The sequence below is a fragment of the Barbus barbus genome (assembly GCF_936440315.1).
Source record: "Barbus barbus genome assembly, chromosome: 10".
Lineage (NCBI taxonomy): Eukaryota > Metazoa > Chordata > Actinopteri > Cypriniformes > Cyprinidae > Barbus > Barbus barbus.
Genome location: NC_136738.1, coordinates 21938126 through 21951852, shown reverse-complemented (window position 1 = coordinate 21951852; position 13727 = coordinate 21938126). Strand labels below are relative to the sequence as shown.

The 13727-nt window shown below is 36.1% G+C and overlaps 2 protein-coding genes across 2 annotated transcripts in view; both read right to left on the bottom strand.

The window, feature by feature from the left end:
* The window catches only part of LOC306875691 (vang-like protein 1), a 30641-nt gene extending 26508 nt beyond the window's left edge, over nucleotides 1–4133 (bottom strand). The window contains exon 1 of the mRNA XM_079426371.1: nucleotides 3971–4133. The gene's annotated coding sequence lies outside the window, so the exon portion shown is untranslated. The remainder of the gene's footprint in view (nucleotides 1–3970) is intronic.
* Nucleotides 4134–12517: 8384 nt separating this feature from the next.
* Nucleotides 12518–12886, bottom strand: nhlh2 (nescient helix loop helix 2; the record flags this gene model as incomplete). The annotated part of the gene is made up of 1 exon (XM_079427008.1): nucleotides 12518–12886. The coding sequence occupies one exon, from the start codon at nucleotides 12884–12886 to the stop codon at nucleotides 12518–12520; it is 369 nt and encodes a 122-aa protein (XP_079283134.1).
* Between the last annotated feature and the right edge of the window lie 841 nt (nucleotides 12887–13727).

Here is a 13727-nt window from a genome sequence, read left to right as displayed (position 1 = left end):
TAAGGTAATCTTAAATTTAGTACTGTACTGTTCAAAAAATATTCCAAATAACTGCAGATATAGTGCTCATATGGGTGGCACAGGTTCGATTGTAGCCTGTAATATATCCTAATACCATTTCTTGCTTTTCTTAATAATTTCCTGATATTCTATTTATTTATATCAAGTAAAAATGCAAAAACTCCAAGATAAATAGTACACAATTATCAACTTCACAACTTGCTGTGCCTTCAATGCACCCTGGCTCTTCTCCAAGACTACTACAGCATTTCCAAAGAAGTTTTTCGAATCATGAATATGTAAACAGCATGTTTGTTTGTGTGTGTGTGTGTGTGTGTGTGTATTATTGCAAAATGGACAGAGAAAGAGAGAATGACAGAAAGTTACAATAGCGCAACAGAAAAATTGCATTACAGAGCCTCGCTCTCTTTAATCTGGGTGTTGAGGCCTGATGGCAATTAAATAATTGTGTCAGAAACATTGGCAGCTCTATATTTAGCCAGGACAATCCAGCCCCAAACAGAACACTATCCTGAACTCTCTCTCTTTCTCCAGCTGTACAGTGGAGTGCAGTCCATCTCTAAGGAGCAGATGTGGAAAAACCACCATACACACACCCAGGAACAGGAAGAGTAGTCAAAAGCATCACAAACGCTGTAAAAAAAAAAAAAAATTGTACTGTAGTCCTCATTTACTAGACAGGCTTTCATTCGTAAAGAGCTTCATTCACGTGCTTGTTAAACATGCAGATCTCACGCGTGCAACCTCAGCTTCACGGCACTACTGAAGTATTTTGGGTATTTGGATGATTATATTGTTAGTCTTGACCTGCAATCCAGTATTACTTTGTATATAGAAACACTGTGCTTATCACGTCTAGATCTTGAAAAACACATGCAAATACACATATTTTGTGCATTGCCCAGATTGCTGCCACCAAAACAGTCTGAAGCTTGTAACGGCCATTCATAGTGATAAACGGTATATACCATAAAACTGTTCATATAACTGCCTGAAAGGCCACTGACGCCCATCATTTTTCCCATAGCTCTACATCTCTTCATCTCACAATAAAAACACCACAAGCTTATGTGGTTAACATAGTGATTGAAGCTAGGGCCAACACATGAACTCTACTGACACATTTTACAGCAAGGCCTCCCAGCAGTTTAACTGTAATAAGGGTTGTTAACACTCCCTTCCCTAGATGCTGCTTGAGGAAGCCTTTGCTAGAAGGCAAGGGATACTAGTGTTACTAAAATAAAATACTAAGTGTTGAAAAGTCAACATATGTTGTGATAGACAGTATAAGATACTATGAAATTAAAACAAAAAGTGTGTATTATAGTTTCTGAATGTCTCACCACTTCCAGTGTTTTCAGGCTCTGTGCCTTTTCGTGTTCTTCCTTGGAATGTTTTTTTAAACGATATGTGGTTGTAAAAATTTAAGCAAAAATAAAACTGAAAAATTAATTATTAAACATAAGAAATGATCCCATTGTCAAGACAAGCATAGAGTGTGTTGAATGTGTGTGTCGCAATAGAAAGACAGTTTATAAATACATTACAGGTGCCCAAATAACAATGTGGGAGCCTTGTTCCTTCGCAGTGTTCTTGAGATAAAGTTTTGTGTTATTTTAGTGCATGAGAGTGTAAAACTTTTAGATAGGCCAATGCATAATTCATGTGCTGTCAGATATAAAATGCAAGAGTTGTACTGACAGATTAAAAGCCAGCGTTTGCAAGTCGGTTGTTTTCTGATGTGCAAAAGACATAAAATATCTGCTTTACAAGAAAGACTGCCTCATTACATATTTCTAGTGAGGAGAAACACACGCTTCCACTGTTTATCAGTCAAAACCATACAGCATACAACAACAGCGGAGGTGCACAATACCTGTTTGCTAATGTGTTACTAACACAATTCTAACTCAATTTTAAGTATTTTTTTAGTTGTCACAGTTCAGTCTCCCCTGAAAAGCATGGCAACTTGGCCTATATTAGCTGGCAGTAGTTTCCTAAAGAAACCAAGAAGCACAAGAAAGTCCATGTGAACAGTGTGATGGACATAAACTCACTCATTTTATACAAGCCAACAGAAGGAACATATTATTGTAAAATATGGTCCTTAACAGCAAGTTAAGGCACTCACACACTGTAAGTGTACTGTATGTCCAATAATATTAATTCACCTCACCTTAATTTTGAAGAGATGTTCTATGCGACTATACACTAACCTTAAACACACTTGCATATCCTATTACAGAAGAGTCAGAGAAGAAAGTGTTGAAGTAAAGAAGGTGAGCCAGAAATCATCATTAGGATAAGCGCATGCATATGTGTATGGAAAAGAGGAGAAAGATTAATCCTGACTGCTGACCCCTAAATAGCCTTTTTAAAGATAATCAAGATTATGGTCACCCCACCCCTTTTTTGTCATGATTATATATAAACAAAAGAAAGACAATTAGTCATAAGGATTCAAATTAAACATAAGCATCCATTTAACCTCATAATGCATCAAATCCAACGCAATGTGAAAACGCACAATTATCTGTCATTCCTGCAAGCCGTTCGTTGCGGACCACGTATTCAAAAAAAAAAAAAAAATTCGCTTTGACATTGAACATATCCGTTTCTTTTTGCAATAATGTGAAACCAACCCCCTCAGCCAAAGAGCAGTCTGTGAGCAAAGAAACGGGTACCGCAAGAGGTCATAAATCGCGTGTAGCTCATGGGCGTAAATGATAGCTTTGGGAAGACCGATTCATTCTAAAGAATCGGTTCGTTCGGATCTCTCAACTCAATGGTCATTTTGAAAGGCGATTCACCAATTCGTTTCATAACTGGAAGCCCTAGCGCTTTTTTTGTAGATAAATACATATTTGGTTAAATGTTGTTTATATTATTATGTTTCCCAACAAATTATATACATAAGGCTGTTTTTGTTAGCTAGTAATTTTTTTGTAGCCAAACTTTGATAGTAGCCTAGTTTTAATAACATATTAGAAAATAAAATATTATAAACATTAAAATAATAAAAAGAAACTGTAAAAAAGTGTAGCCTACTCGTATAAAAATAAAATAAAACAGAGGAGAAAGGTGTCATTTATCTGTTGATATTATATTTTATAATAATATATTCTATAATAGCCCTTTTTTCTTTAAAATTTAAAACATGCTAAAATGTAGTAAGATTATATGAATATGGACTAATATATGTTTTGCAATGGTCACTTCATTGATCAAATATATTTTTGTATTACCTTACCCAGTTGTAAAGCTAAATTTAGTTCCTTCTTTATGAAATGATCTGTCAGTGAATTCCTTTGCTCTACTGCTTCGAGAACTGAATCATTCAAACGAACCGGCTCAAAATAATGATTCTATTGCGAATCGGACATCTAGGCACGGAAACACCACCCAAGTCAATGGAATGCCAACAATGTGCTTTAAAGACGGGCATCGCTGCCTCTAATACATCCGATAAACACATCAGCAAATAAATAAACGCGTGATCCACCCAGCAGCATTTCTGAAGGCGACTCGGTGTCACAAGACACGAGATTAATGATCATAAGGAGTCATCCCATTGCACATTAAAAAATATATATATTTTTTTTTTAGTAGCCTAGTGTTAAAGGAAATATTACAGAAAATGTAGTAGGCTATCTAAACGTTGTGTTATTTGTATTACAATATTATTGTATTATATAGCCTAGTCTATAACGGCTTAATCTTTAGCGTCTCGTCAGGAAGAATAAATAATGATTTTCGTTGTAACCCTGTCATTAGGACTATAATCAATACTCTATGAGCTGCAATGACTTTAATCTTTCATTTTACAGACAGCAGCTGGGCGTGAGAACTTTAACATCCCAGTGTCTTCCAGTGCCAAAAGGTGTTCACTTGTATTTACATCAATGCAGTGAGCACAAAAGAATAGACAATAGGTACAGAGGAAACTTACCCAGCGGCTACGCCAACATCCGCGATAAAAGGATCTGATGATCAATACTGTAACCAAATTTACCCACTATCAGGCATTGCGGCCAATCTGACGGCAGTAGTATCCTTTACAGGCGGAGCACACAGGAGATGCACTTTGGCAGAGGAGGTGGAGGGACCGACTGAGACTCATGTGCTACGCTAGGGGGAGTTATCGCCTCTAATTAGACGTGTGTGTGTGTGTGTGTGTGTGTGTGTGTGTGTGTGTGTGTGTGTGTGTAAATGTTTGTACGTAGCCTATAGTGTTATTAACACGTTGGAAATGTAATTTCACCATGCAAATAAAGCTATTTGAATCTGAATCTCTAGTTGCTAACTCATTTATGCATTATAGGGATTTTTTTTTCGTACAGTGATAAAGGTTCAAAGACGTAGCTTCTCGTAGCTTCAAAAATTATGGTCGAACCATTGATGTCATATGGATTATTTTAACAATTTCCTTACTACGCTTCTGTGCCTTGATGGTGTTAGGATCCTTGCTGTCTATGGGAGGGTCAGAAAGCTCTCGGAATTCATAAAAAAAAATCTTAATTTGTGTTTTGAAGATGAACGGTTCTCTTACAGGTTTGGAACCACATGAGGGTAACTAATTAATGACAGAATTTTCATTTTTGGGTGAACTATCCCTTTAAGAGTGAGGAATTGAGTTATTCATTCAAGTCCTTCATTCAAACACACGTCCTGATTTAGAAACACATCAAGTGACCTTCATTTTGAGTGAGTCAGTGGATTGTGCACTGAACTGACTCGTTCAAAAACAGTGATTCGTTTAGGAACTATTGTGTGTTGCTCTGAGGCATGTGGTTGAATTTGATTATTCTGCTTGGCTTCGTTTGGATCTACTTTTGTCTGCGTAACAAAATGAACGAAGTAACTGGCAGTTGTGTCAAAGATTTAAGTTAGCCTATTCTATATTAATTGTTTGCTTGTTAAAAATAAAAGCAATGGCAAATTCACAATTGTTGGTTTGCGGCCTATATTCAGATCAACGCACAGTAATAGCACACCATCGGTTATGTATATTAATCAGGTCAAATCTTATGTCCACATCTTTTGTCTTTTTCTCTTTCTCTCTGTTTTTTTGACATCTCCCTGCCTACAGTTTTTACCGACTTCATGATTGCATCCAGCTATCATACTCCATAAAACTGATGAAGCGTGAGAGATGCAGAGAGAGCTTGCTGCCATTAAATATAGCTCCATCCCCCACATATTCTCTCGACTGCTCATGCCTCTTAAAGCTTTTCTTCAGTGTTCACTCACAATGGTCACCAAAATAATGTTGTTTGGACTGATGGTCCATAAATCTCAACGAATAATCACAAAATTATAAAATATAAGCTATACATTAATATAAGAATATGTCTGCACTCTGCAAATACACATATTAACCTACTTTAGTATTGTGCATTGCCTATTAGGCCTGTGTCTGTGTAATAGTGTTAGCTTTGATAACTGTGTTTGCTAAATTACTACTAATATGTGAGGACTGACAGGTTGACTTTTAATTCTGAGAACCTTTTAGAATAGGGTTCCTCAAATCTTGCCCTGGAAGGCCAATGCACTGCAGAGTTTAGCTCCAACCCTGATCAAACTCACCTACCTGTGACTTTGATCCTGAAGACTGATTAGCATGCTCACATGTGTTTGATTAGGGTTAGAGCTAAACTCTGCAGAAAAGTGGATCTCGTTGGCCAGATTTGAGGATCCCTGTTTTAGAGTGATATATAAAAATTTCATAATTGTATTTGCCTTTTGATTGATACAGCTTAATGTAGTCACTTTCTATTTCCCGGTCAGAAAGATACAGCCTTTTAAATCAGTCCTTGCAATATTTTGTGTTGTTCATGTAAAAGGTCTTAGAAAATGACATTCTTTTTTACACTCTCAGAAAAAAAATGTCCAAAAGTTGTACGTACCTTTTCAAAAGGAACACTTTTGCTTATTTAATTTATGACCCAGAAGTAGTGTACTATCTTAATTACTTCTTTACAATTTTTTGCTTTTCTTAACTTTTACCCTACACTGAAGAGAAAGTGAACTCTTTACAATAAGAAGATAAAAACCTAGCCTATTACTTCTCATTATTGACCAATAGGGGGCAGCAAAGTTTTTTATACATTATTTCACTGTTGGAAGCTAGACTTGAACTTCTATAAAGCAATTTGAAACAAAAGCACTGTAGTTGTTTGATGACAAATAAAAGTTCATATTTCTCTGTGAGTTTCACCCACATCTACCCTACATTGCACTGCTGGTTATACTCTGTATAATTGTGTATGTGACAAATAAAAATCTTGAATCTTGAAATCTTGAATATATGTTTAATAATTATTATTTTAATTATTATTTTAATGATTTTATAAATAAATCATAATCTGATAACGAGCTTAATAATAATAATAATAATAATAATAATAATATGTGATGTATCTTCATTTGCTATCATTATTTTACAGACCTATCAGATAAATGAAGTGACACTGGATTTGTCCACTAAGTGGCACTAGTGAGCACCTCAAACAAAGTGTTTTTTTTTTTTTTTTTAATCCTGTGGTTTGAACTACTGACTACGTTACTGCATTACTTGTGTATCTCTAGTAGCCTGTTTTCTGATCCATTCAGTTCAGTTCCTGGAGTTCTCTGTTAATGACCTGATGATCTGAATCAGGTGTGTTAGACAAACAAAATGCAGTGCTTTAGGTGCACAGTACCACGTATAGAATGATATTTATCTATGATTGCTTGTACTCGCCTAAAGTTATTTGGACACGTATGAATATAAAAAGAGAGTCAGGAGACATTACAATTGCAACATTGTCTTACACAATGTCTATGGCCAAATTATTCATAGGCCAATTACAACCTGAGATTTTATTTTTTATTTTACACACATACAGGGCCGGCGCCAGGGGGGTACTCGCGGGCCGTTTTAAAAATGACTGAATCTAATATTTGCCATATAGCTACTGCAATTCCGTCTGTGTTTTCCGCATCACAGAATCAGAGACCCTACACTGGTAAAAGGATGTGTTCGATTTACTAAAAACATATATGCACCATTTTTGCATTATACTTTTAACGTAAACCCAACTTGTTTATTTTAAGTAAAACAACAAAGATAAGTTTTGTTATATGAACTTAAATATTTGAGTTCACTCAACATTATTTACTTAAAACATGCAATATGATATAATCTACTAAGTAATTTCAAGTTGTGTTAACTTAACATTTAAACTCATTTATATTAAAAATATAATTAATTGAGTTGAACCACAATAACATTTTAACTTATTTTAAATCATCTTACTGCACTGCTACATTTCACTCAGTCACTATAAAATTGACTTAACGTAGCATTGGCAAATAAAACATGTGGTTCACTTGCAAACAGTAAGTGTAAGCAAGTAGACAGCTTGTCATCTTTTTCAAATATGTCCACTGAATAAAATTATTACCCAAATTAACACAGAGACCTCAATACTTGGTATATACACAATGACGGTGACAATAATTTTTTTTTTTTGCATTTTTCAATTAAAAATACTCAAGTTCACAACACAATGCATCGTCAGCTTATAGACCAGCTGTTCTTGACAAGATTTCTTGTAGAGGGTTAAAATGAGGGACATAAAGGGTTTATGTGATGCGTAATGTTATTCCTACATATATCATTTGTTGATTTATAAATGTAATTATTTTTCTTTAGGCTCTTCACTAATGCCCTGATGGCGCAATTTAATATGAAGGGGAAAAAGGGCGAGAAATCTTTGGAGAAGACACAGGTTTATAAACGGTAAGGCCATATTTCATGTTGACCAAGGAAAGATAATTAGCTCCTGCCAGTCTGAATAATGACTTGATTGGACAAAACATTTCCTTCCCAGTTTACATTTAAAATTCACTGCTAACTGTCTACCATGGCAATTTTAACATTTGGTGAGGTGGTTTTGTATTAATCCAGTATTGGTAGTGGATGCATAGTAAACACGTTTTTGCTTACAAATATGGGGACTTGGTGTATGACTGCAGATTGCCTTTGGATATTTATAATCATTTGTCTTTTTCTACTTGTGCAGATGCAGTCATGAAATTTGATGACACTGGAACAGAGGACTTCATAAGGATGACTGCTTCAGAGCATCTGAAGCATGCACCGCAAAGAAGTGGAGGTGGAGGACACGCAGCAGTCACTCAGGACTGATTATCCATTGTGGAGAATCTTTTGTACATTGTACATATGGTTAAATTTTACCACAAAACACATTTGGTTAAACACTTTACGCAAGGTGGGCTGTGAAACTTTTATTTTTATTTTATTTTTTGTACCACCTGTGTTGATTTTACAAAGTTTTAGGTTAAAAAGTTTTTACGTTACGATGCACAACATTTAATTGATGTATGCAAGCCATTAAATTATTTTCCTTGATTTTAATGGTAGTTGGCAGGAAATGTAACTAGTCAAAAGCTTATTAGTGACGTTTGTGCCAGTTAAAAACAATAAAGATGGAAATAAGTGAGTGGTAATTGAGTTGTGATTTATTTGTAAACCTGTTTATAACTGTAGTCCCATGTTTCCAGAAGGTGAAGGACCTTTTTCCTGTAGCTTCGTTTGGCTCAGCAGCAGGATTGAATTGGAAATGCACTACACCTTTGTATGCTTTTCCATTTATCATGTGCTGCTGAGACCATCAAATGAAGCTATAGGAAAATGAACTTGAACAGTATGCCACCTTCTGAAATGGGACTACAGTTAGGCCTATGTACAGAGCATATAAGCAGTATAAATTTATATCTAAAATGAGTTTTAGTTTGATGTAGAAAAGACGTCCACAACGACCACATTTGGCCTACATTTAGCCCTTATACAGAGGTCCTGTGGACGTCAATATTGGACGTTCGGTAGACGTTGGAAAAAAGACGTCATCTGGCGTCACCTTCAGGGGACCAAAATTGGACGTTCAAAAATGACGTACAAAAGACGTCGTTTGGACGTGTCTTTGCGCAGTGGGGTGATTTGTGCCCCCCCTAGAGATTTAAATGAACCCCATCCACAACCCCCCCCCCCCCCCCCCCCCCCCCCCGATGGAGATGACCTGGCGCTGGCTCTGCACACATACTTATTACATTTCAAATTTGCACCTATACCTGTACATACTGAATTGTCTATTTTGTATATTGTGTTTGTGCTATTTGGCATATTGTCCATTTTTGTATATTTGTACATTATTTATTTTATTTTTATTTTTTTCAATTTAATTTTTAATTTTTTTTTTTTTACTATCTGTGTCCTGTCCTGTTGCTGTCATTCTGTCGCACTGTGGAGCTACTATCACTAAAACAAATTCCTCGTATGTGCAAACATACCTGGCAATAAAGCTAATTCTGATTCTGATTCTGATTTGTGATTGATTTGTTTAATGTGCACTCAACACTAAAAGTGTGATTTTTAAATTATTTTATTGTTGTCCTTATTTTTTCAATAAATACTTTTGTTCTAAGTGACACCCAAACTATTTTTGATTGGTGTCAATGGCAAAGTTATATTATTTTATAAATAAAAAATATATTGTGTCAGTCGTGAAAATACAACTGTGTGAATTCACTCCGTGAATACTAAACATAATATATATATATATATATATATATATATATATATATATATATATATATATATATATTTAAAAAGGCTCTCAAATGCAGTAGCGTTCATACATTTTACCAAATACCTTTTATAATCACAGTTGGCCTACAGTGTGTTTGAAAATCTATTTATTTTTTCTTCTAAAGCTCTTACAAAACCCTGGTAGCCTGTGTGTTTGGTCCTGTGCAAATATCCGAAGTAAGGTTACAAATCAGTAATCTTCAATGCATGCATCAACAAATGCATGCGCTGACTATGTCAGTGTGTCATTGTGTGATGAAAATCTGATCATTGTATATCTGACGCGTGCACAGATGGTCCGGGAGTGCGCGCGCAGCCGGGTCGCATTGTTCTGAGTGTGACACTTTCTATGCGCGAGTTAATGAGAACAGACTGACTCTCGTTTTCCCCTCTAAGCAGTTTTTTCTAGTCTTTTCTTTATAAACACCCTTAATGTCGTCTGTCTCTCATCCTTCCGTTTCCATCTGGCCACAAATAATTTAACCAAACTGATAGATAGATAGATAGATAGATAGATAGATAGATAGATAGATAGATAGATAGATAGATAGATAGATAGATAGATAGATAGATAGATAGATAGATAGATAGATAGATAGATAGATAGATAGATAGATAGATAGATTTCTTCAGACTCTTAGGCCTACAAATGGAGAAAATATAGGCTAATACTAGGCCTACGTGTTTGATAAAATAGGCTATCTTTGCTCTTTTTGTTTCGTTAATATTTTCTAAGACACTTGTAGAGACGACAGTTTGGCTCTTTGCATGAAGGGTCAACGTCTAATCTGGCTACCTGAGTTTACGGCTAATATTCGACCCTTCTCCGTGACATACACCAGACATATGGCATTACAGCGGGGCTGAGGGTCATTCATTACATAATCCACTAACGAGGCCTGTTCACGTTCAGCATGAAAACACAAACTGATCAGCCTGTTTGTCTGGGTGAATACATGTAACTTCTGGCATGTGTTATGTTAGACCTACACGTTATATGTATCATCTCTTCTAAACAAATTCCCACAAACTAACAGTTTATTTTGTGATTGAGGGAAACAAAGTTGAGAAATATGACCAAGACTGGCCTATAGCCTACACAAACGCGCACATGCTCTCTTGCTCTTTCCCACGGGACGCAGCAGACGGGTCGTAATTTGGTTGCCTTGGCCCGTCTGGACAAGCACCTGTCTCCTCTCTAGGGAGAAAGTCGCCTTTGGGCCGTGAGCAGAGCGGACTGTGCATGTGTTGTGTGACAGGATGAAAAGGTCTTTTTCATGGCTTTTTAATAGGTAAATAATATTTTACGACAGTGAATTTCATAATGTGAGCCTATAGTTTATTTGTCTGAAATGACGTGCGTGAAACAGAGAACATCGTATTGGCACAATATCTTTAATTTCATGTTGTTTTATACAAAAACTACAACAGACGAATCAGCGTTTAATTCATATTTTTACTATGTATTCTAAAATAGTTATGAAAAACTGCGATACAAACCAGTGTACTGGCTATTCCACTACAAAATGACGGACAAAACCCTGAATTAACAGGGTGATCTTTGGATATGAGGCAGATGTGAGATAATTTGTTCACTATAAAATTTCCAAAAGGTTCACAAGAATCACGTAAACAAATAATCTCTATAAATAGGTTCTAAAAGAAAAATAAACTAGTTTGAGATAATTTTTGGTCGCAGCAGAGAGAGCGTCTATGGGTAGCTTGTAGACTTGGAAGGCAGGCAACACGCTTTTTATGTCTATGACCAAATTATTCATCTGACATTGATTCTGATGTATTTAAATGAGTGTAATTGTACTTTTAAACCACCCCAAGTCATCAGGTACCCAAATCGCTATCTATGAGCACTTTGTAAACAAAATAAACAATACAGCAATAGATCCTATCCGATGGGAAGTGCTTCTCGTTATAATAGGACAGGACATTAACAGCAACACCATTATATTAATAACTGTAGTGCACACACAGAGAAGGCCCTCCTACTCCAAAGAAAACTGCCAATGAAAAGTGCAAGTGATAAGCAACAGTAAACCCAAACTCTGCGACATCAGTCTAAAATAGGAATAATAAAACATTAAATATTTACATATATAAGTAAACACTTTAGATATGCTATTTTAAGGACACTCACATAACTTAATTTACTTGATAAATAAATAAACAATGAAATATAAATTAACAGCTAACAAGGTTACGATTTGTTCCAGCACAGAGAAGTAGCCATACATTTCTCCACACGGTTGGTAGCCTATAAAATCAGCAATGTTGCGAAAGATAAATAGTTGTTTCGTTTATGTGATGTAGCCTATTAAGATCCAACCCAAGTCAAATCTCTCCACAACAAATTATTGCCACAAATGTGCTCATGATGCGGGATGTTGAACTGGGGTGCGTTTCCCAAAAGCATCGTTAGCTAACTATGGTGGTAATTTTTTGAACTCTATTGGTAACAACATAACTTGCGACCATAGTTGCTTTTGGGAAACGTACCCCAGGATAGCTAATCTTTGAAAAGCTATCCTAAACTACAGTAGCAATCAAAAACAACAAGTTTCCCTTATTGCGATAGCCTATGTAAAATTTTCGTTAGCTAATGATTTATAGCTAAATAAAAGAACACCCCCCCCTCGCCCATTCCTTTGTTCCGATTTCCTTTTTCGTAATTAATGGGGACAGACAACAAAACATAGCCTCTTTTTTTTTCTTTTTTTTTTAAATAGGCTATTTGTGTGAAAGCTGGAATATGCCACTTCTCAATGTCTATAAAAGTATTCTTTATGCACACTAGTAGCGTTTTGTTTTAAGGTACTGGTAAATGTTCGTTTAAACGTCCAAAACGTGGTTAAGATAAGAAATGTAACAGATAGCTAGGCGAAGTATTTCTATCTTGGACAGCTTCTTGTCGGGTGGAAGTGTTGGTAGCAGCTTTCTCAGCTCAGCGAACGCTACGTTGAACGCTTCCACTCTGATGCGCTCGCGCGTGGCATGCGCAGAACGGTATTTGGCAGTCGCGCGCCTCCGCCGTCTTTTCTCCTCTCTGGTGAGCGCGGCTGGCACGAGTGCGCGAGTCTTGCCATCCTCGGCCTCTAAGGGCTCGTGAGCCACACACTCCACCTTCATAACGTTCAGACATTCCGTGTCCGCCTGTGTCCAGATGAGGTCAGGATCCGTCTGATCGGGACTCAGCATCATTTTCAGATCCGTTTGATCAAGGCTTCAGCGGTGCACCGATTGTTAACTGCCCTGGTGAATAAGACACAAAGGATTTGTTTTTATAAATATAAATATAAATCTGTACATATCATAATGCATTCAGTGCAGTAAGTGAAATAAACAACAAAGAATAATTAACTAACAAATGATAGAATGTCTAGACTTTTACCTCCGTTTTAAATGTAACACTCTAGGCTATTGCTTTCTGTTACTTTAAAACGGTTCAGTAGCTACTAAATGTTTGCGAATGGTTGTCAGTGTGCATTTTTGCAATTTAGCTCACTCAGAACACATTACCATCAGTAGATGATTATAAATATTCACCGGTTCCATGCAAAAGTTAATGGAAATCAATTATTGTCACAAAACCAAAGTCATAGCTGACCATCTGTCGCAAATGCAAATACAAAGCCTATAGGTCCAGATGACACAAGGGTGCGTGAATCTGAAGTCATGCATTCAATCACAAGGAACATTTAAAAGAAAAAAAAGGGTATAAGACGGTTGATGTGTTTAATGTGTGTTTTGTTTTTATTTTGGTATATTATACTGTTCAGGTTACTTTTATTTGAGCGATGCAACTGAACATTGTAAAATTTCTACCCATTTCAATTGGAAATTTAATTGCTGTTTTAAATTTAAAAAAAATCAAAGCGGTGTCAAGGTGACAACCTGCAGCGATTAGTTCTTTGCACTTGTTTAACCACTTGAATTAGCCAATAGAAGATCGAAATTATTGTGACGGATGCAACCTAATATGTTGTTATCATAAAAAGGTGAACGTTTTTAGTATCATTCTGCATAACTGTTTTGCAAGAGC